General features: G+C 43.2%; 1 protein-coding gene and 1 long non-coding RNA gene across 3 annotated transcripts in view; one reads left to right on the forward strand and one right to left on the reverse strand.

The window, feature by feature from the left end:
* Positions 1-22,790, forward strand: part of LOC126990141 (uncharacterized) — a 27,977-nt gene continuing 5,187 nt past the window's right edge. The window contains exon 1 of the long non-coding RNA XR_007744044.1: positions 1-713. This is a non-coding gene — a long non-coding RNA (uncharacterized LOC126990141). The remainder of the gene's footprint in view (positions 714-22,790) is intronic.
* Positions 1,790-22,109, reverse strand: LOC126990127 (ras-related protein Rab-24-like). 2 transcript variants are annotated; one of them, XM_050848678.1, is made up of 5 exons: positions 21,932-22,109; positions 19,813-19,946; positions 16,260-16,419; positions 11,374-11,524; positions 1,790-2,372 (listed from the first exon to the last, which is right to left on the reverse strand). In XM_050848678.1, the coding sequence occupies exons 2-5, from the start codon at positions 19,928-19,930 to the stop codon at positions 2,190-2,192; spliced, it is 612 nt and encodes a 203-aa protein (XP_050704635.1). In that variant the 5' UTR covers positions 19,931-19,946; positions 21,932-22,109; the 3' UTR covers positions 1,790-2,189. The 2 variants fall into 2 exon arrangements, with proteins under 2 accessions (XP_050704635.1, XP_050704644.1); XM_050848687.1 differs by lacking the exon at positions 21,932-22,109 and adding an exon at positions 21,870-21,899.

Here is a 22,790-nt window from a genome sequence, read left to right on the forward strand (position 1 = left end):
CAAATTTGTGGCTTTACCGTGTAGCAGCGACGGTCCAAATTTGTGGCTTTACCGTGTAGCAGCGACGGGCCAAATTTGTGGCTTCACCGTGTAGCAGCGACGGGCCAAATTTGTGGCTTCACCGTGTAGCAGCGAAGGGCCAAATTTGTGGCTTCACCGCGTAGCAGCGAAGGGACAAATTTGTGGCTTCACCGTGAAGCAGCGACGGGCCAAATTTGTGCCATGATATAAACCCCCCAAAATAGATGATACATAAACTGATCACAAATGCTTTGATATATGTTATGAAATGGTTTGTGTGAGGGGTGATTGTTTCCTCATTTTTCTCGCTTAGAGGGACCATTAAGAAACATGATCCCCGCTGCTACCGGGTTAATTGCTCTGTTTCCACACTTTTGTTATATGAACCACTGCCATCACTTATATAACTTGGTGGAGTTCAGTTAACTGAGTTTTACTTATAAAAATAATATATCTCAGCAAGGTGACAACAAGAGGTTAAGTATAAAACAGGAGCCAACTTGGGTGAGTACAGGTAACTCTCGATTTACGCGAGTATTGTGTCCTTGAAGAGGTCGCGTAAATCAAAAACAATGTAAATCAAATGAGGTTGGTTTGTACCTTTATTGCCTACTGTATCACTCTGACTCCTCTCCCTCTCGTGGTTCCTCCTCTGGCTGCCCTTCCCCTCGTGGTAGCACAGCAGCGAGGGTGTTGTTGTTGAGTAGCGTGGCAGCGTGGGTACTGTATTGTTGTTCAAGTGGCGAGCGGGAAGAACTGAGCTCAGCTGTGTGGCCCTGGTACCGTGTGAGTCCGGTTGCGTGAGACATCTGGTGGCCACTCCATAAAATATCACGTATAAGTGAAAAAAATGTGTAAATTAAACATTTATTTTGATTTTGGACTCCACATTATTTCAAAAATGCGTAAACCGAGAGTTACCTGTACTCTGGTGCCAGTGACAGTCAAGTGTGAACTGAGCTATCTGCTCTTTTTAACAGATACAAATTCACGTCTCTGAAGAGATTATCAGGAAGCAAAAACAATAAGGATGTTATGTCTATGTGTTAGTGTTAACCTTGCAGACAATATGGAAAACGACACAGCCGTCACTCATGTGATCAGTAGCTTTCCATGCATAATACTAACTTTAAGAATCTTTAAAAAATATACCTATGAATGCCTTTGTATTGATATCAAAGATTATCTTGTATTAGTCCTTAGTCCAGCCTGAAAGAAAGTCTAAATCACACTGGATATCACACTGTCTCCCTAAACTCGCCTACATTCCTGAGCTCGTTTATAACACAAGGGAAAATTTTTGCAACCATTAACCCCCAAGGGACACAAAAAATCTAAGGGGTGACTTTCGAGAACACAAAAAACAGCCGTTTTTCAAGTACATTTCTTATAAAAACGCATGTGATACTTATAATGTAACAGAGATAATCATAGTGAAATAACTAATAATAACAATTGGAAATAAACAAATAAGGTTTATGTGTGCACATGAGGTAAAGGACTTGGCTTTGTGCAAATTCCCTTGTATGGAGAAAAAAAATCACATCTAGCTGTGTGACTGAGCCCCTAAGCCTAAGGTTGTCAATTAGTGTATTTCAGATGTAGAACAATAGCAAAGGTCACAAGGAAACAAGGGAAATAAAACTAAGCGGAGGTGTCCACACGCGGGACACTTGTCTTTTTACGGAACCCACCAATATTTCCGTCTGCGAAACACTCGTCCTTTGGGGGTTAATAATGTAAACAATTATCAATAACCCAAAACATATAGTGTTGTCTTTTTATTCAGAGCAAGCACATTAAAGATTATTATAAATAGAATAAAAATTATAATAATTCCTTACCAAGATTATTGATTAAATAATGCCTTAAATTATGTAATAAAATAGTGCTTACAATTATGTTTTATATCACAATGACTTTGTAGGAGAAGACACATCTTGTAAAGTATGTTTGTGTAGCACCGTGGAAGCACCTGTGTTTTGAGGCACGAGTGGTTATCTACTTATTCTGGAAAAATATTTCTTATATATTTTTGCTACTTTGAATATTCTGAGAAAGTTAAATATACAATTAAAATTACCCTCTGAAAGTAGGAATGAAAGTATACATGTATATGATTACCTGTGCAGTGTCAAAGACTGAAATGCTAAGACTCACAGCTTCTTTTAGTCATGACAGCACTTGCTCCTTATATATCCTGTCCTCCCAGTGTTGAGGAGGAATGAAGAGTCTTCTGGGGAAGGCACGCCATCTGAGAGGCCCTGAGCATAGTCCTGTATGACAGCATTGAAGAGTTTCTCTACATTCTCACCTGTCTTGCTTGATGTTTCAACCACTCTTCCACCAATCTGTTGAGAATGCTTCATTAAAACCAAAGTTTTGGATAAGGTCAACACAGTTTCTTATTATGATTCTTTCTTCTGTAATGTCCTCCTCAAGCACCTCTGTGGTCTAATGCAGGTTACAGTACCCTCCCGTGTTTTGCGCTATCAGAGTTTCGCGTTTAGTCCTAAATTCTTATCATGCCGACTTTCACGCATTATCATCCCTAGTTTCGCGCTGCGTCACGAGTGCTGCCTTAAAAGGCGGTGTCACACTGGCCATTTTTTTCCAACCATTGGGGCTATGGGCCAACTGTGGTTGCCCATATGCCTAACCGGGAGAGAATTGTTGGTAGTCCGTTCAGATGGAAAACGGTTGTGGGTATGAGCAACCGCGCGGTTGTAAGTAAACAAACAGACGACGGCAGTGGCTGAGGAGTGAGGAGCAGTGGAAGATGGCCCACCAAGAGACTCATAAAGTGGACTGGCAGAGCTGCTTAGTTTACTATTTGATTGACAAGATAAGAGAACACCCCGTGCTGTGGGACCACCGTTCAAAAAACTCTTTTCCCTCCAGTCAAAGAAAATTGTAGAACTCCCGGTGTTGTGTTTCTGACTGTCTTCCACTACCTATGCATGCTCAGAAGCGAATGTAAACAAACAAAGACTTGATAAACAGAGTTGTTCTCACGCATCCCCAAACAGTATGGCTATGATCACTTCGGTTGCCAGCTCCCCCACCTCATGAACCTATGATGCCCTCTAGTCCTCCTAATGAATCTGCCAAAGACAATTTTGTTTTTTGATAATAGCAAGATGCTATTTCCCGTAAATTTACCCATGAATAATTTGCTTGAAGGCCTGTTGTTACTCGATCCACATGTTTATGTGGACGGAGTCTAGACGGGTGGATTGGCCGTGCACGTGCAGTGGTGACAATGAGAACTTCTGGCACGGAGGAACCACAGGCACGCCCATAGCTGGGCGTTATCGCAATAAGTTATCACGATACTTTATCGCTGATAACAGAATCAGGTTATCGGCTATCCGCTACTTATTTATATTTGTATCGGTATCTTTGTTACTTTTGTAACCAAACTAGTGATAATCGCTACTTTTTTCCGCTTCTCAGAAAAAAAACGTGGTCTCCTCCCTACACGTGGCCCGGGCCCCCGGTGTTGTATGGAAAAATTTGGGGTATGAAATATCTTCGGTGAAGAGATTTCATACTCTGATCATCAACATTAAAACACTAGGTTATTTTTTTATGTTAGACTCAAAAATCAATATATCAAAGAGAAAAATCATTTAACTTTGCCCAAAAAATTATTATACACTGCCTCAAATTTGATATTCCGTATTCGTTTGTGATCATGCCGTGGTATTGAAGGCACACGGTGTTGTTATTTGGTGTCCCATCGTCAAAAGCTGGCACTTTTGTTAACAAACACTGGTCTCTCGTGAACTGCGCATGTTCAGACCAGTAAGCGTAGCCCTGTACAGTCTCACAAAGCTTTTTAACACATTAAGAGTAGTTGCTGGAAGGCTGAATCAGACATACATTACCACCATCCTCGCTGTTTCTAGAACGACACTCTGTACATATAAATACAACTCGTACTGTATGTCTAATTCAGCCTTCCAGCAACTCTTAATTACGGTTAAAAAGCTTTATGAGACTGTACAGGTCTACGCTTGCTGGTCTGAGTATGCGCAGTTCACGAGAGACCAGTGTTTGTAAAAAAAAATGCGGCAGCTTTTGATGGTGGGGACCAAATAACACAGCACAGGTTCAGGCGTTTCTACTATTACCGTCCATATGTACGTGTCAATGTGTGGTTTTCAGGTTTTGTAAGTTTTCTAAAATACAGATAATGAAATTTTGAATTCATCTGTTTTTTTTATTTTAAACATCAATAGAGTATCGTTTTCGCCCATTGGACTTATCGCTAGCTAGTATCGGAATTGTGGATTTATATCGGGTATCGGTTATCACTGATAAGGTTTTCCATTATCAGTTATCGGGTATCGGGAATAAGGTTTTCTGTTATCGCGCCCAGCTATGTCCACAACACCGTGGGCACGATTATGGCTTTAAGGACAATTATGGCTCAGGAACACAACACTGGTCTTCACTGCACAGTTCTCTGACAAGATCTGGTTAAACACTCCTGTCATCCCGTCCTTGAAGCCACAATCCCAGCCTCACTGGGCCAGCGTGTGAGGAAAGCAGCAGGGAAGGGGGCGAAGGGTTGTAGAAAGCGTAGGAACTCTGTGTAAACAAACCACTGCTATACCTACGGCAAGTTATTTGAAATGTCAACTTATTATATAACCTAGTACAGCAGGCATGCCTACTACGCAAGGACCTGAAAGTATATCCCAACAACTCAAAGTGCATGAGTTGAACCCGTAGTACACAAGGTGGAGACAAGGAATGAAAGAACTATCAAATTTCATACCCATGCCAACATTCATTAGTCAAGCAAAACAAAGCAAGACACAAAAATAGAAATAATCGATGAAAATGTAGAATAAACACAACATGTGGAGGGCACAATGGAATGAAAATGGCGCACCTCATACTTTTGTTTGTTTACAAACGGTGCCACTCGCGCCACCTCACTACCACCACCACACCACCACGTTTTTCCTGCTTCTGAATCTCTGTCACCCAGAAGTTGGAAAGTTTTGTTTAGTCGGCGCAACATCTGTGGTCATATGCCGGAGAGAGACAGAAGGGGAAGGAATTATAAGAGAAGAGAACAGATCCCAGGAGACGGGATACAACCCCCGATTAATACCTGGTACCCATTCACTGCTGGGTGGACAGGGGCATAGGGTATCAGAAAAGCCACCCAAACTTTTCCACTCCGCCCGGGAATCTAACCCGGGCTCTCTTGGTTGTGAGCCGAGTGTGCTAACCACTGCATCACGAAGCCCCCTTTGTCACCCAGAACTTGGCACGCTCAGCACTGGTATTCAGATATGAGGAAATTAACTCCAGTCAGTCAATCATAACAAAACAGAAGGAAACGGAAACTAGCGATGAAAGTGTAGAACAAACACAATAACATGTGGAAGGGCACTGTGGAATGCGCAAGATGCACCTCATACTTTTCTAAGTTTAAAAGCTTTGCCACACCTGTCTACTCATGGGGGGCTTCGTGGTGCAGTGGTTAGCACACTCGGCTCACAACTGAGAGAGCCTGGGTTCGATTCCCAGGCAGAGTGGAAAAATTTGGGCGGCTTTTCTGATACAGCAGTGAATGGGTACCAGGTATTAATCGGGGGTTGTGTCCCGTCTCCTGAGATCTGTTCCCTTCTCCTATAATTCCTTCCCCTTCTGTCTCTCTTCGGCATATGACCACAGATGTTGCGCCGACTAAACAAAACTTTCCAAACTTTTCCCGTCTACTCACTGTCACCACCACACTACACCGACACTCCAGTCAGTCAGACAAGCTACGGAAATGTAGAATAAACACAATATCATGTTGTAGGATACTGCAGAATGTTCATGGCACACCTCACCTCGTACTTTTCTTTCTTTACATGTGGTGGCACCAACGCTGCCTTTTTTTATATCTTATTTTACAGCAGAGGGTCAGTTCAAGGGCATACAAAAAAGGTAACAAATGTCTTGCAACCATCACCATACTAATTCAAGCCTCACATGGCACGACCTAGACCAAAGACCTGCCGCGACCTCGGGGGTCGCCAGTGCCTAAATAGGTCAGGGGGGGTCTTGGGTGAGGTTGAGGTGGGTCGTGAGATCTTGTCCAAAATCGTGGGATTTTCAAAATGTTAAAAACAATTCCACGACCTGAGCATGACCTGGGCCGCTCGCAGGTGACTCGGAAACGGCTCTTTCATACTCGGAAGTTGCTCAGGTCAGGTCTTTGTGGGTCGGTGTTGCCAGTTGCCATCTGTATATGATTCACTTAGTTTAAAAATGACTTTTCTTCTACTTGGAACAATTTTATTCACAAATATGGCATTAGTTACACAGTGTAGAAATACAATTGGCATTAGTTACACATTTTAGAAATACAATTGGCATATTTGACCAATTCATGGCATTGGCTTTACAATAAAGAAATTCAATTGACAATACAATCAGTGAATATTTAAATTTAAATCATCTTGTCCTGCCATGGCGTCGCCCCAACAGTGTTGTAGAAGACTTGTAGAAAATCTCTCTGTTCCTTGGTTGTCTTCGTTGATGTGTTGCCTGCCAGGGCTTGCAGTCCTTGTAGCCATTCTTCTCCAACTTCATCTCTCCAGGCACCTCTAATAACTTCATGGGTGTTTGGATCTTCTCTGTCTACATCTGCAGAACACAGGCAGCCATTACCACAGACACAACTTTCTCTGGGGCCATCGCCATTGTTGTCAACAGGCATCTGAATCGCTGGGCCAGAATTCTCTGTCCTTTGGTCATGTTTCTCTGGGGGTATGGCTAAGCGACTAGGCCTGATAAGGAAGCCTCCCATAACCCACTTGGCGAGTGGGGTACCTCTTTGGCCGACTCGGTAGGGAGTGGCTCTCTCGTCACGCTGGTCGTGGGTTCAATCCCAGGCAGCCGGCAAATACCATCTCCTTGTCTTGATTAATTTCTCGTGTGTTTTGATACACCCAGAGGACGTGTTGGAAAAGAGAAAAATGAAACTCTCGGGGCATGACACTAGCACTGCCATTGGACCCACAGTCAATGAAGATGAATTTGTGAGCAGCATCCACCAGAGCCACTAGGATTATGGAGTGAAAGCCTTTGTAGTTGTAGGAGACGGAACCTTGGTTACGTGGGACCTTGATGCCAAATTCTTCTGGTATCTTCTTCCAGTCTTCGTGGGTTTTGGGACAAGGCATGACATCCTCCATGTACTCTGCAATAATGGCCTCACATGTTTCTGGTACAATCTTCCCAATAGTGTTGTCTCCCCACCTCCAGTCATAAGCAAGGGATTGACAGGACTCTCCAGTGGCCAGGAACCTCAGAGTGATGCTAAGTCTCTCTGCAGCACTGATGGAAGTTCTCACATTGGTGGTCTGTTTTTCAATTCTAGCTTGCACTCTGCCTTCAATTTCAGAGAACAGCTCTTCATCTACCCTCAAAAAGTTCTTGTAGCCAGGTGGGAAAGTTGGAAAGTTTGGTTTAGTCGGCGCAACATCTGTGGTCATATGCCGGAGAGAGACAGAAGGGGAAGGATTTATAGGAGTAGGGAACAGATCCAAGGAGACAGGACACAACCCCCGATCAATACCTGGTACCTATTCACTACTGGGTGGACAGGGGCGTAGGGTATCGGAAAAGCTGCCCAAATTTTTCCACTCCGCCCAGGAATCAGACCCGGGCTCTCTCGGTTGTGAGCCGAGTGTGCTAACCACTGCACCACGAAGCTCCCTTGTAGCCAGGTGGGTCTGTTTCCAGCAAATCTGGCAGAAGGTCCTGGTAGTGGCTCTATTCTTTCTTCTTTAACCATCCCTTGACCCACTTCCTCTTCTTTTTCTCTGGGCCTGGAGAGGGGGAGGTGCTGTATCTTCTGTGTCTGAGAAGGAGTCATCTAACAGGGCCGCTACTGCCTTCAGATAGGTCTCTTCTGCAACAAACCAAAAACTCACTTCTGCTTCCTTGTGTGCCATACTGGATACTGGTCTCTATCTTCTGTCTTCTCTGTTCTGGATTTTTGGAGCAACTGAATGCTGGCCTGGACTGGGCTTGCTTTTATAAGGTGCAGACAGATGGTTGCGACCCCCGGAATTCTGGAAAACTCGGGAAACTGATCGAAAATTGGTCCAAAACGGGTCTTTTGTTGTTGCAAAAGGTCGTGACAGATCGGAAGAAGTCGGGAGTAGGTCAGACATTGGTCGGGAAAGGTTGGAAATAGATTGGGAACAGATCGTAACAGGTTGGAAACGGGTCTCAGATGGTCGTACGTACTTCATAAGTAGGTCACAGATAACTCGTACATTGGTCTTGCCTGGTCGCATGTGGGTCGCTCAAGTAGACCCGATTTTCTTATGCCTTGAACAGCTTGCAAACTGGTCTGTGCTGGTCTTTTGAGCCCAGTAGCAGCGACAGGCCAAGTTTGTGGCTTTACCGTGCAGCAGCGACGGGCCAAATTTGTGCCATGATTTTAACCCCCCAAAATAGATGATACATAAACTGATCACTAGTGCTTTGATATGTATTATGAAATGGTTTGTGTGAGGGGTGATTTTTTCTCATTTTTCTCGCTTAGAGGGACCATTAAGAAACATGATCCCCGCTGCTACCGGGTTAAGATCTGGAGAGGTCGCTGGGGTTTGGGACATTTTTTCGTAGCTCATATTGAGGAGATCCAAAACACATCGTACACTCGTGTGAGAGCCCGTATGATCAGAGGCCACGATTCACAGGTCGGGCTAGGTCGGCAACCTCCGAGGTCGCATCAGGTCTTTGGTCTAGGTCGTGCTGTGTGAGCCTTGTCTAAGTCGACACTTCAGTCATTCAGACAAAACAAAAAAATAAAGAAACAAGTGATGAAAAATGTAGATTAAGCACAATAACATGTGTAAGGGCACTGTGGAAAGCATTTACACTTAGAGATATATGACGGAGGAGGCGAGAGGGAGATGGGAGAGAAGGTACAGGGAGAGTAAGATGTTGATAAAGAGGCTGGTTGGGGAAAGTAAAAAGAGAGTGAATGAGGATTTTGGTACGAAAATGTCTGCAAAATACCAGAACAAAAAACTTTTCTGTCAGCTCATAAAACTTCATTTTTAAGACTTAGAAACCTGTAATTAAAACAACATAGTGCACATGTATAGAGAGCTTGAGATCATTTACATAGATCTCATTTCATGCATCCTTTCAAACAGGTTTCATATGTTTTTACGAGTAGTCAAATAAGTAGTCTGGTAAGGGGTATTTACAGCACCCACTAGCATGGTTACTGTATGAAGGTGTGCAGGGTGGCAGTGGGGTGTTAGTTGAGACAGGAGTGCTTTTTTTTTTTCTTTTTACGTCATGGCCTATTGCACCGGTAGGCTTCTTCTCGGTGGGGCCTGATGGTCGGCCCAGCCCGATCTGGCTCAGGCGAGTGTTTATAATGGAGCCATCTTGTGTTGGCTTGTGCCGCCCCCTGGAACTAATCTTTGAGCCTCTCTTTGGAGAGGTTATCTAAAGCCCAGGTTGATGGGTGGTCTTAAGGGCGTGGTTGCCAGTGCTCAGACCAAAAATTCGGCCACATGGTCGAATTTTAGAAAAACCCATGAATGGCAACACTGAGGTAGTAGCTACACCCTCACCGAGTTATAGGGATGTATTTAATTTCAAACTTTTTATATTAAATAAAATAAATGAAATATTGGTGACATCTGGCAACTACACTTCACGAAAAAAAATTTTTTATTGAAATTGAGCCAAAAATTTGATGGCTATCCCTTTTTTTCCTCTATAGTTGTGTTGATAGAGACTTCTAGGAACCTTTCCCAGCAGTAGAGAGCGTGAAAGTGGCTTTGCGCCTCAGTGCAGTAGAAAGATCTGGGGGAGGTGTACGTGGCGCCGTGACCTCCCACACACTCTCCAACTTGTCACACAATTCGGGTCTTTTTTGCTCTTTCCTTTACTTCTGACGAAGTAAGATAATGGGAGGAGTGACGAAGAAGGACTTGGCGAGACGCAAGAATGTGGAGAAGGCCAGGCAGGCCAGGCAGGCCAGGAAAAGGAAGGTGGAGGAAGATGTGTCAGAGGTGACATGTGCACACCCATGCAACGCCACGCGACCAACCACCCAAGCCACCCCGGACAAAGACACCTACTGTTTCTATCAGAAAGCTATCATTGAAAAGAAGCCCATTCCATTTCACAACACGATGAAAGTACACTTTGTGCTTCCGACTCCGCTACGCCAGAAAGTGTTCGGAGAGTACAAGAGGCTCACAGATGACAAACTCTTACGTGCGTGCTTGCTCAGTGCAACGCAAAATGTGAATGAACATTTACATTCTCGTATATGGCGATATTGTCCTAAGCACAAAAATGCAAACAAACATCTTGTGGATTACGCCATAGGACGTGCTGTATCAGACTACAACGCAGGCTATGAAGACAGCTATGTTCTTCCACAGCTTGCACTCCCGTACACGAAAATACAGCAGTCCTACCTCAAGAAGAAGGACAAAGAACGCGAAGCTGTGAGGAGAGGAAGAAAACGTAAGGAAGAGACAGGTGTCGACCCAGACTACGCAGCGGGGGACTTTTAAATCTTTAAAATGCCTGTCCTTTACATTTCACTTTTTCTTTGTTTACATAAGGGTAACTCTTTTATTTTCTAACCAAATTGTTTCATTCTTTTTTCATTATGTAGAGGTAAACATGCTCTTTTGTTACTATTAATGAAATAAAGGAAAAATTAACGGGAATTTTTGTATGATTTTCTTTACCACAAATTTAAAGCACTTATCTATTACTCACAATAAAAAAATATAAAAAAATCAAAGATGAAAGTTAGAAGAAACCTGTTTAATGGCATTTGTTACCAAGACTCTAAACTTGAATTTCTTGCCTACCCGAATGCTAAGAAAAGCTAACTTTGAAATAAATGATTTTTTTTATTTATTTATATTTATTTACTTAGTTTTTTTTTATTTTACATCTTCGGTGCATTGGATTTTCATAATATTTTCAGGATACAAACTCTATTGGTAGGGGTAGGTATATGCAAGTTCACAAGGTGATTGAAAAATTTTGAAAAATTGTTCACCTATGAGACCGCCACCGCCAGCATGTGGGTAGTCTTAGGCCACTCGGCGGTGACTGAAAAACCTCAGCTGTGCGGCGGCCAGGATTCGAACCCGCGTCCCTCCTGGAGCTCCTGAACGCGGGGCCGTCATGCTAACCACTCAGCCACCACCTCCCCAAATTGCCACAAAATTGCTGAAGAAAACCCACAGATACATTCAAGTCTGTGGATGTTGAGGAGTGACTGCATATATATTATGAGCCAAAAAATCAGTGGCCATGTTTATGAAAGGGACTCACCGTCTCAGCGTAGTCAGACATATCATGGAAGTCCACTTCTCGAGTCTTAGGGTCCTCTATAACCAGGTCCAGTTTGGTGCCACACAACCAAACGTGGCACTGCTCTTCGTGCTTCTGAATCTCCGTCACCCAGAACTTGGCACGCTCAGCACTGGTATTCAAATATAAGGAAATTAATATGTGGAAAAAGAAATTAGCCTCAGGTAAGCTAGTCACAACTTGTACTTGTTGATTTGCTCAATAATATAATGGACTGGTTTTCGGTTATCTAAAAGTACCATAAAATCAATCTCCGATAAGTGTTTAACCCGGTAGCAGCGATGGGCCAAATTTGTGGCTTTACAGTGAAGCAGTGATGGGCCAAATTTGTGGCTTTACAGTGAAGCAGTGATGGGCCAAATTTGTGGCTTTACAGTGAAGCAGTGACGGGCCAAATTTGTGGCTTTACAGTGAAGCAGTGACGGGCCAAATTTGTGGCTTTACAGTGTAGCAGTGACGGGCCAAATTTGTGGCTTTACAGTGAAGCAGTGACGGGCCAAATTTGTGGCTTTACAGTGTAGCAGTGACGGGCCAAATTTGTGGCTTTACAATGAAGCAGCGATGGGCCAAATTTGTGGCTTTACAGTGAAGCAGTGATGGGCCAAATTTGTGGCTTTACAGTGAAGCAGTGATGGGCCAAATTTGTGGCTTTACAATGAAGCAGCGATGGGCCAAATTTGTGGCTTTACAGTGAAGCAGCGATGGGCCAAATTTGTGGCTTTACAATGAAGCAGCGATGGGCCAAATTTGTGGCTTTACAGTGTAGCAGTGACGGGCCAAATTTGTGGCTTTACAGTGTAGCAGTGACGGGCCAAATTTGTGGCTTTACAGTGTAGCAGTGACGGGCCAAATTTGTGCCATGATATAAACCCCCCAAAATAGATGATACATAATCTGATCACAAATGCTTTGATATATATTATGAAATGGTTTGTGTGAGGGGTGATTTTTTCTCATTTTTCTCACTTGGAGGAACCATTAAGAAACATGATCCCTGCTACTACTGGGTTAAAGTTGCTGTAGTTCATATTCTTCTCTAAGTATTTTACACCTTTGAGTGCATCATTTTTTTTTTTCAAATTATCCTTTTCCGGATGCATCTTTTATGCTGAAATTCAACTTTGCAGCCTCTACCATGTCTGCCGAGTGACTGCTTAACCCGGTAGCAGCAGGGATCATGTTTCTTAATGGTCCCTCCAACCAAGAAAAGTGAGAAAAAAATCACCCCTCACACAAACCATTTCATAATATATATCAAAGCATTTGTGATCAGATTATGTATCATCTATTTAGGGGGGTAAATATCATGGCACAAATTTGGCCCGTCGCTGCTACACGGTAAAGCCACAAATTTGGCCCGTCGCTGCTACACAGTAAAGCCACAAATTTGGCCCGTCGCTGCTACATGGTAAAGCCACAAATTTGGCCCGTCGCTGCTACACGGTAAAGCCACAAATTTGGCCCGTCGCTGCTACACGGTAAAGCCACAAATTTGGCCCGTCGCTGCTACACGGTAAAGCCACAAATTTGGCCCGCCACAAATTTGGCCCGTTGCTACTACCAGGTTAAGGAGACATTGAGAAGAGGCTAACAGGTGATTCCTTGATCTATACAGTCTGAACATTTTGGGAAGTAGGTCTGGGCTATAAATGCATGTGTCACTTGTTCAGGAATAGCTCAGGAACAGAACGAGGTGGCATTAATTTACTTTAAAGCATGCATAAAAAGGATGCTGTAATGGCCATGGCGTGACATTTCAATATTCTTGGGGGCTTCGTGGTGCAGTGGTTAGCACACTCGGCTCACAACCGAGAGAGCCCGGGTTCAATTCCTGGGTGGAGTGTAAAAATTTTGGCGGCTTTTCCGATACCCTACGCCCCTGTCCACCCAGCAGTGAATGGGTACCAGGTATTAATTGGGGGTTGTGTCCCATCTCCTGGGGTCTGTTCCCTTCTCCTATAATTCCTTCCCCTTCTGTCTCTCTCCGGCACATGACCACAGATGTTGCGCCGACTAAACAAAACTTTCCAACTTTTCAATATTCTTAGCAGACTATAAAAAAAATGATAACCATGTCTCTGCACCCACTTTTAACACTGGTACAATTTATGCTTACTTCTGTTGTCACCATCATGCTACATGTTGAAGGCATAGTAATATTATCAATCAATCAATCCATGGTGCATATGCCAAGGCCAGCGTTGCCAAACTATTGTACTCTGAACATTGCATTTATCAATTTTTAGCTCCAAGACTGTCGTAACCACACAAATAACGATAGAAAATTAAAGTTAGCATTACAACTGTTATTTCTTGATGTTTTTAATGTTTTTTGCTAAAGTTCGGGTAGGCGGTGGCTGAGTGGTAGCGTGCTGGGCCCACATTCATCACGTGATGGACGACACGGGTTCGAATCCCCACGCTACCACCTCGGATTTTTCAGTCACCGCCGAGTGGCTTAAAACTACCCACATGCTGTCCTGAAGACCACCCATCAACCCGGACTCTAGAGGAAACTGTCCAAGTGAATCAAGAAGGAGTTCCGGGGGGCAGCATGAGCCAAGAGAAGATGGCGCCACTATAAACACTTGCCTGTGCCAGTACAGGCTGGGACCGACTACCATCCAGGGCCCTCAAGAGAGCCTACCAGCGCTATAGGCGTAGACGTAAATTCTCCCAAATTTACCATTTAATTCTGAGGCAACACAGCTGCAACATCAATGTCTCATGCTTAACTCTTCATCCAACCTTTTTCTCAACATTGTTTTCTGGATGATTTTGGATATATTCCTTCTCCTCATCCCCTTTCTGATTTTATGATACATTTGAAGTGACACGACTAGCCTGACGGGTGAGCCTCCCACAAATCCCTCTGCCAGTGGGTACCTCTTTGACTGACTGGTAAAGGAGTGGCTCTCCCGTTACGCTGGTCACAGGTTCGATCCCGGCGCTGGCAAACCTTCCCTTGTCTGGATTAATTTCTTGTGTGTTTCGTTACACGCAGAGGTCGTGTGGGAGTGTAGTAAAGAGAAAATTCTGGCATTTCACACTGTGGTCCTAGAACTTGTATTTATCCTACCAGCAATTTCAAGTCTAGCAATAGGATGAAAACAGTCAAGAGTTTCATGACGAATGACCAATGCCGGGGAATTAGTGAAAATATTGCCGTAGCTGGGAGGACCGAGTATCTAAACATGAAGGTCGTATTTTAAAACATTTCGTCGCCCAAGTTCGCATATTTGACAAGGCTTTCATATGAGTTGAGGGCATTTCTAGGAGTAGTTTTATGACCCTGGTGGTAGTTTGACCCTTCCTCTGTACCATGAATCTGAAGAAACACTCATTAGAACCCGACTGACCCCCTCTTTGACCTTTAGAAATAGCTGATGTGAGAAGCGAAGGTGTCTTATAATACCACCCAAAGTACCATCAATGAAGATCCACATTCAGCTGACCCATTAGGCACACAACACCATGCAAGTTTGGAAAGTTTCGTTTAGTCGGCGCAACATCTGTGGTCATATGCTGGAGAGAGACAGAAGTGGAAGGAATTGTAGAAGGGAACAGACCCCAGGAGACAGGACACAACCCCTGATTAATACCTGGTACCCATTCACTGCTGGGTGGACAGGGGCGTAGGGTATCGGAAAAGCCGCCCAATTTTTTCCACCCCGCCTGGGAATCGAACCCGGGCTCTCTCGGTTGTGAGCCGAGTGTGCTAACCACTGCACCACGAAGCCCTCTACAACACCATGCAACGTTACGCAATGTTGTGCAGCTGGGCTAACAGATTGCATAGTCATGATAGACTGCTCACCACAAGTTTCCTTTTGTTAGCTTCTTTTGAAAGACAAATGTATCTCTTCCTTGGCACGCTTCTTCTTATTCCCTTGCAGATTGATACAAACCACCAGTAACATTCTAACTTTGCCACGACAAGAACACTACACACACAGCCAATCTGCAGTCACACTGATGCACACCTCTTTAACCCAGTAGCTGCAACGGGCCAAATTTGTGGCTTTACCGTGTAGCAGCGATGGGCCAAATTTGTGGCTTTACCGTGTAGCAGCGACGGGCTAAATATGTGCCATGATTTTAACCCCCCAAAATAGATGATACATAAACTGATCACAAATGCTTTGATATATATTATGAAATGGTTTGTGTGAGGGGTGATTTTTTCTCATTTTTCTCGCTTAAAGCGACCATTAAGAATCATGATCCCTGCTGCTACCGGGTTAATAAAAGGGATTTAAATGAACACCTTTTACGAGAGGAAAATTCAGACAATCTTGTAACCATCAGAATAATAATAATAATAAAAATAAAAAAAAACATAAACCAGTCCATTGTGACTACTTTCATGTAATGGCATAAGATGAAAAGATTCATGTATCAGTAAGGACTGTAGCATATGGGTAACTGACACTGTTAACCCGGTAGCAGCGATGGGCCAAATTTGTGGCTTTACCGTGTAGCAGCGACGGGCCAAATTTGTGCCATGATATAAACCCCCCAAAATAGATGATACATAATCTGATCACAAATGCTTTGATACGTATTATGAAATGGTTTGTGTGAGGGGTGATTTTTTCCCATATTTCTCGCTTAGAGGGACCATTAAGAAACATGATCCCCGCTGCTACCGGGTTAAGGAAATCACTGTAGCAAACATCTTGAATTCATTATTTGAGCCTCTTGAATTCATAGCCATATATTCTCTAAAATTAAAATACATATTAAAATCCAAGGCTGAATACAACACTAAATCTATGATAAATTTATGATATGTTGTCAAAGTGTGAGGCACATCTCAGATCACTAATATAATCCCGTTAGTTTACCTTTCAGCATCTGTGATATCATAACAGATCACAGCTGCTTTTGCATCTCTGTAGTACATGTGACTCATTGCCTCGTATCTCTCACTGCCAGCTGTGTCCCACAGTCCAACACAAATGTCCTTGCCTTGCACATTCACGCGACGGGCTCCAAAGGCAGCACCTGGTAATACAATGCAACTTTAATTCAGACTTTATGTCTTGTAAACACCTTACCAAAAATTATAAATACATCAAGTTAAAAAAGAAAACTCCTGAATGCATAATGCAGTAAAACCCCTTTAAGTTGGCACAGCAAAAATACTCATTCAAAAAATCACTTCTTAATTTTGAGCAGCTGCTGGATGGAAGTTGGAAAAATTACTCTTAAGTCAGCAATATACCATCTATTGGGGATCCAGACTCAGCATGGTGGCATGCTACTGTAACACACAAGAAAGAGTCAGGAAAAGTAGTCTTCAGTCAGCAAAGGGTAGGCGGTGGCCGAGTGGTAGCGTGTGGGCTCCACATTCACCATGTGGTGGAAGACACGGATTCGAATCCCCAGGCTACCACTTGGGATTTTTCAGTCACCGCCGAGTGGCCTAAGACTACCCACATGCTGTCCTGAAGACCACCCATCAACCCGGACTCTAGAGGAAACCGTCCAAGTGAATCAAGGAGGAGTTCCGGGGGGCAGCATGAGCCAAGAGAAGATGGCGCCACTATAAAACACTTGCCTGCACCATGATGGGCTGGGGCAAGCCACCATCCAGATCCCTCAAGAAAGCCTACTGGTGCTAAAAGGCCGACACGTAAAAATAAAAAAAATAAAAATAAATAAACAAGTGTTGTCTAATGGAGACCCAAAGACTCATTCCAGGCACATGGACTTTTTGCTATCTGAAAGGGATGGCACGCTGCCATGCATTCCAGGGAGCGCATTATTGTGCTCACAACTTTTTTATGAATGACCAGACACAACCTGAAGCCATCTCCCTGCCCTCAGTTAGCACTGGGTAGTGTATATAGTGGATATGTATACAGTTATGCACCACTTAGGGCCACTTTCACAGTCGTTTTGTTTGTTCTGATCGTTACCAATGGTGTCGATCGCCACTTTAGAATCCACTTAAAACTAGCCGATGGGGTAGTGGCAGCTGCGGGTTTAGCCTAGCCCGGCACCTTACCACACACTCTCAACACCTCTCGTTTCCTCTGCAGCCACCATGACCCCACAGGCTAGTTTCACGTGGAAAACTATAGCATCGATCAGCGGCATTGGTAACGATCAAAACAAACAAAATTACCGTGAAAGATGCCCTTAATGTCAATGTTATTTTATAAGAAATAATACAGTGCATGACCTAGATGATACATCATGTGGTTATGGGGTCTTGAGGAGTGATAGAGAACTGAAAACTAGCAGTGTGTCTTGTTTACATACACCTGCTGACCAAAAGTTTCCAGTTATTTTCCTGTTTGTATGCCCTCCTGGACGTGACTGACTCCCGTTCGCCCTCCATCTCGGACGACACGTCAAGTTAGCTTCACGTTGGTGGTCAAACGTAGTTCCAGCGCCTTGAAAATAGGGGAACTGCGGCTGCTAAACCCCAGAGCGAAGCCTACCCCTCGGGCGAAGCTAGCGGTTGCTGGAGTCTCCATAACAACCGTAACACATTGATATGTGTTTCATATTATTTATCATCGCTGTTTGTTCATAAAATAACTTTGATTCAGTAAAAAATAACATGTAAAATGATTTTTATATAAATATTTTTGAGATATGGGACGCATTAATGGGTTTTACATTAATTTCAATGGGGAGATTCATTTTGGTTTACGAGTGTTTTGGTGTGCGAGCAATATTCTGGAACGAATTAAACTCGTAAACCAAGATTTGATTGTATTTTATGTTTAGATTAACGCAAATTTTCTGCATTATTATTAGAGATACGTTTATCAGTGAAAGTTTTTCCTCTTCATCAGAGCAACCTGAAATCATATTCTACAAGATTTAGAGACACGTTTCCTTAACCCGGTAGCAGCGACGGGCCAAATTTGTGGCTTTAACGTGTAGCAGCGACGGGCCAAATTTGTGCCATGATATAAACCCCCCAATATAGATGATACAAACTCAGGACACCTCTCCTCCCGTATTTGATCTTGCTTTCGGCCACCTCTTTTGTTTCTTTTTTAGGAGCAGCAAGTAGCGGGCTTTTTTTGATTATTGTTTTCTTTTTGTGTGTGCCCTTGAGCTGCCTCCTTTGTTGTAAAAAAAAAAAAAAAAAAAAAAAAAAAAAAAAATCACAAATGCTTTGACAAATCATCACCCTCATAAAATAATCACCTAAGTCATTTTTCAGCTATTTCCAGGTTTTTGTTTACATCAGTTTTTCATCATGTGACGCCCATTTTTGTATAGTTGCCTTCGTTATTCAGGGTTTGAGTGTTCTAGAATTGGCCTTTTCATTTCTGCCTAAATCTTAAGCCAAATGAGATGATGACAGTTCTTTTCTGATTTCCTGTAAAGTACAAAATAATGACTCGGGCGGTTTCTTTATGGAGGTGACGATATATTACGGAATGGTTTGTGTGAGGGGTAATTTTTTCTCATTTTTCTCGCTTGGAGGAAACGTTGCCAGATTGTCGTACTCAGCCTCCTATGTTTCCCGATTTCCGACCCATAAACTGCCTCCTCGACCCCAATAACTGGTTTCATATGTACTTATCGTTAAAATGGTTAGTTATTGGTGATTTTTAGTAGTTATGGGTCAGAAACCGGAAAATAAGAGGCTCTGAGTACGATAAACTGGCATCTTTGCTTGGAGGGACCATTAAGAAACATGATCCCCGCTGCTACCGGGTTAAAATACCAGTACAGTTGTCCCTCAAATAGTACAGTTTCCAATAGTTCGGTTTCGGTTTTATACGGATTGTCATTGAAGATCTTTTAAGGATGTTTAAATTTCCTGCTCGTCGGGAAAATTAAAAATCCTAAAAAATCTTCTTATGAAAATTCACATAAAACTGAAACCGAACTATTGGAAACCTTACTGTTTGAGGGACGACTGTATATGATTTGACAAGATCAAAGATGAATACAAACAAGATGAGAGTCACAAATATGGGTCAGGGCACCTCAAGGCCCTGGGAACACTGATTTCAGCACTCTAAGAGGTTGGGAACACTGGGCTCACTAAGGGTTATTCAGCATGTCAGAACTAACATCAATGTTTTCTGACTATATGTGCAGCTGATCTGCCTGCGAGAGAGAGAGAGAGAGAGAGAGAGAGAGAGAGAGAGAGAGAGAGAGAGAGAGATTACATAGATTTACATAGAAAATCAGACCACACAGACCCCATGGTCCAGACTAGGTGGCCTGTCCTTAAACCTAAGTGATTCTACACACACACACACACACACACAGAGAGAGAGAGAGAGAAATACATAGATTTACATAGAAAATCAGACCACACAGACCCCATGGTCCAGACTAGGTGGCCTGTCCTTAAACCTAAGTGATTCTACAGAGAGAGAGAGAGAGAGAGAGAGAGAGAGAGAGAGAGAGACATACCTATAGTTGCCTGGTAGTTAGAGCTGAAGCGGTTGTATATGAAGCGCTCAACGATGCTGGTCTTGCCACAAGCTGACTGGCCCAGCATCACCACTTTCATATCAACCCGACGGGACATTGTCTTGTGTGTGGGTCTGAGGAGATAACAATACTGCGTAAGTGAGATTGTCTTACAATTAACTCAAGAGTTGCAATTATCGTGATATATGTTGAAGTTGGAAAGTTTCGTTTAGTCGAGTGATGTGTGATGTGTTGATTACTGAATTAAAGTTCATCAACTGATTCACCGCAAAAGACTTAGATATACATGCAAGTAACATTCCTTCATCTGCTGTTAAGAAAATTCATACTCCCTTTACTCTTCAGTACTTGTCAATGCAATGTTCATATACTATCTCTGTCTACCCATGAAGCCCACAAAAAAGCTGGTTGTGTGAGATGCAAGAAGCCTGAAATCAACCACTCAGCGAATGACCAGTGTTGTGTAGTTCTCCAGACTGAAATTGAGAGAATTCGTAATATAACCGATCATGGCTATTCATTAGTGTTTGTACTCAAAGATAAATTGTGTGTGATGGATGTTCAGTGTGTTGGAAATAATTGTTGGATGTTCAATTGTGATACTATAACGAAGATATCAGACATGAAAACTGAACCAATGGATATTTGTAAGGTAAAGATTCGTTTTAGTACCGTGCCAGTATTTCATTAGCTACCTTATGAAACATCACTAGCTCTTCATATATCTTTTCTACAAACATTCAGCAATCATGGAAACACTTTCAAAATCCAATTGAAGGACTATTTATTGTTGAAAATGGGGGATAATATTCACGAGAGCGCAGCCTCCTCTGGCGGTGGCGGCGTCGGCAATTAAGACACTCACTCACTACGAGGTTGAGAATAAGTGCATTGAAGATTATCATTGAGGCTAACATTGAAATTGTTGATGGCCATTGTAGAGCGCTGCACCAGCGGCGGAGCAGGGCCTGAATGGCCTTGAAACCTCATCAATGGTAAACAGTAAACAATAGGGAAATTTTCAGTAGAGATTCGTTTTAGTACCGTGCCAGCATTTCATTACCCACTTTATGAAACATCACTAGCTCTTCATATATCTTTTCTACAAATGTTCAACAATCATAAAAACAGTTTCAAAATCCAATTCAGGGACTCTTTACTGTTGAAAATAGGGGATAATCACGCCGCCGCAGCTGCAAAATAGCTCGCAGAGGGTTAAGGGTGGGGGAGCATATTTAACCCTTAAAGTGCGGGTGTCCACAATAGTGGACATGGCATTTTTTTAATGAACGCGCCGCCGGATTTGACTAGTTTGTCGTCAAGTACAGTAAACATGCCGTTTTTTAGCTTTATATGGGTATGGTACACAGAAGCTGTAAAAAAGTGATGCTTTTTATTGCCAAATAATAGAAAATAAGAACAATAGAGGTGGGTATCTGTCTATAATAATATGTTTTCATAGTTCCTACTTCATAACTCTGTACTCGTTCTACCAATGCTTATATGGTGTTCAAATTAACGTCAAAGGACAGCTAAGGAAAAGGACTTTACAATGATACCTCATTCAGCAACGTCAGCTCAGTAAGAGAGAAGATACTTGAGGTTGAAGTGAGGTGTGTTTTTGAGTGAATATGCCCGCGTGGCAGGCCAGGCGTGGCAAAATCTAGCCCACGCTTTAGGTGTTAAACTACGCCAACTGAACTTTACGACCTGCTAATGATATATGCGACTTATTTCTGCGAGGAGGTATTTCTCGCAACACCGGCTGCACCACCGCCGCGGCCGAAGACAGAGGAGGCTGCGCTTTCATGAATATTATCCCCCATTTTCAACAATAAATAGTCCTTGAATTGGATTTTGAAACCGTTTTCATGATTGTTGAACATCTGTAGAAAAGATATATGAAGAGCTAGTGATGTTTCATAAGGTAGGTAATGAAATACTGGCACGGTACTAAAACGAATCTTCTTCTTCTTCTTGGGTGTCTTATGGGGCTAGTTAGGCTGTGGGGCCACTTCTCAACCAAAATTTCCTACCAGTGGTACAGTTGCCGCCGTCTTGAGGGCTGTGGGGCCACTTCTCAACCAAAATTTCCTACCAGTGGTACAGTTGCCGCCGTCTTGAAGGCCGATGTCTCCACTTCTTCTTCTTGGGTGTTTTATGGGGCTAGTTAGGCTGTGCTACTTCCTCGTGTACTACTTGTCCAGCCCGTCGATGGCACCAGCTGAGGAAGTCCCGAGGGAAGTGTTTTGTTTACCTTCTGCCGCGAGGGTTACTGGCCTATAATAATAATAATAATAATAATAATAATAATAATAATAATAATAATAATAATAATAATAGTTTTAATTCTCCCAGCGGCATATACAAAAGAACAGGACAGGTAAACGAACGAGATTGTCTCACACACACACACACACACAACCGCCCATTCCCAGCCTCATTTGTGAAGATTTTATTTTTAACTGGGCTTATGATGATATTAGTAGTCTCACAGACATCCAACAATTTGGCAGCATGAAGCGCTCGTCCACCACTCACTGCCTGGTCAGCTTTCTAGATCTCATACACAGCCACCTGGACAAACGAGACACCTCCCTTGCCCTTGCTTTTGTCGACTTCAGGAAAGCATTTGACCTTGTAGACCACACTGTTGTCATTACTAAGGCCATTGAGCTGGGGCTTCACCCTAATATTGTATCGTGGCTGACTGATTTCCTCAACGCACGCCAGCATTAAATAGCTCGTTCAGGGCTGTCTCCCCACTCTTGAGCTGACGTGTGGCGTCCCGCAAGGCACTAAAATGGGTCCGCTTTGCTTCTTGGTGCTCATTTACAACGCCCTCATGGATATATGTTGACGACAGCACCTTGGGCGTCCCCGTCAACAGCACTATGCACCTCTTCAAGCGTCGCTCAACAACCTTAAGGAGGGCGCCAGGGGGGCCCCTCCTGGGC

The sequence above is a fragment of the Eriocheir sinensis genome, chromosome 6, assembly GCF_024679095.1.
Source record: "Eriocheir sinensis breed Jianghai 21 chromosome 6, ASM2467909v1, whole genome shotgun sequence".
NCBI lineage: Eukaryota > Metazoa > Arthropoda > Malacostraca > Decapoda > Varunidae > Eriocheir > Eriocheir sinensis.

What these genes read in the sequence shown, in the direction of transcription:
- LOC126990127 (XM_050848678.1), bottom strand. Translation starts at nt 19,930, where the DNA reads ATGTCCCGTCGGGTTGATATGAAAGTGGTGATGCTGGGCCAGTCAGCT. An exon ending in TAACTACCAGGCAACTATAG is followed by an intron (nt 16,420 to 19,812) that starts GTATGTCTCTCT and finishes TTGTATTACCAG; the next exon opens with GTGCTGCCTTTGGAGCCCGT. An exon ending in GATATCACAGATGCTGAAAG is followed by an intron (nt 11,525 to 16,259) that starts GTAAACTAACGG and finishes TTTGAATACCAG; the next exon opens with TGCTGAGCGTGCCAAGTTCT.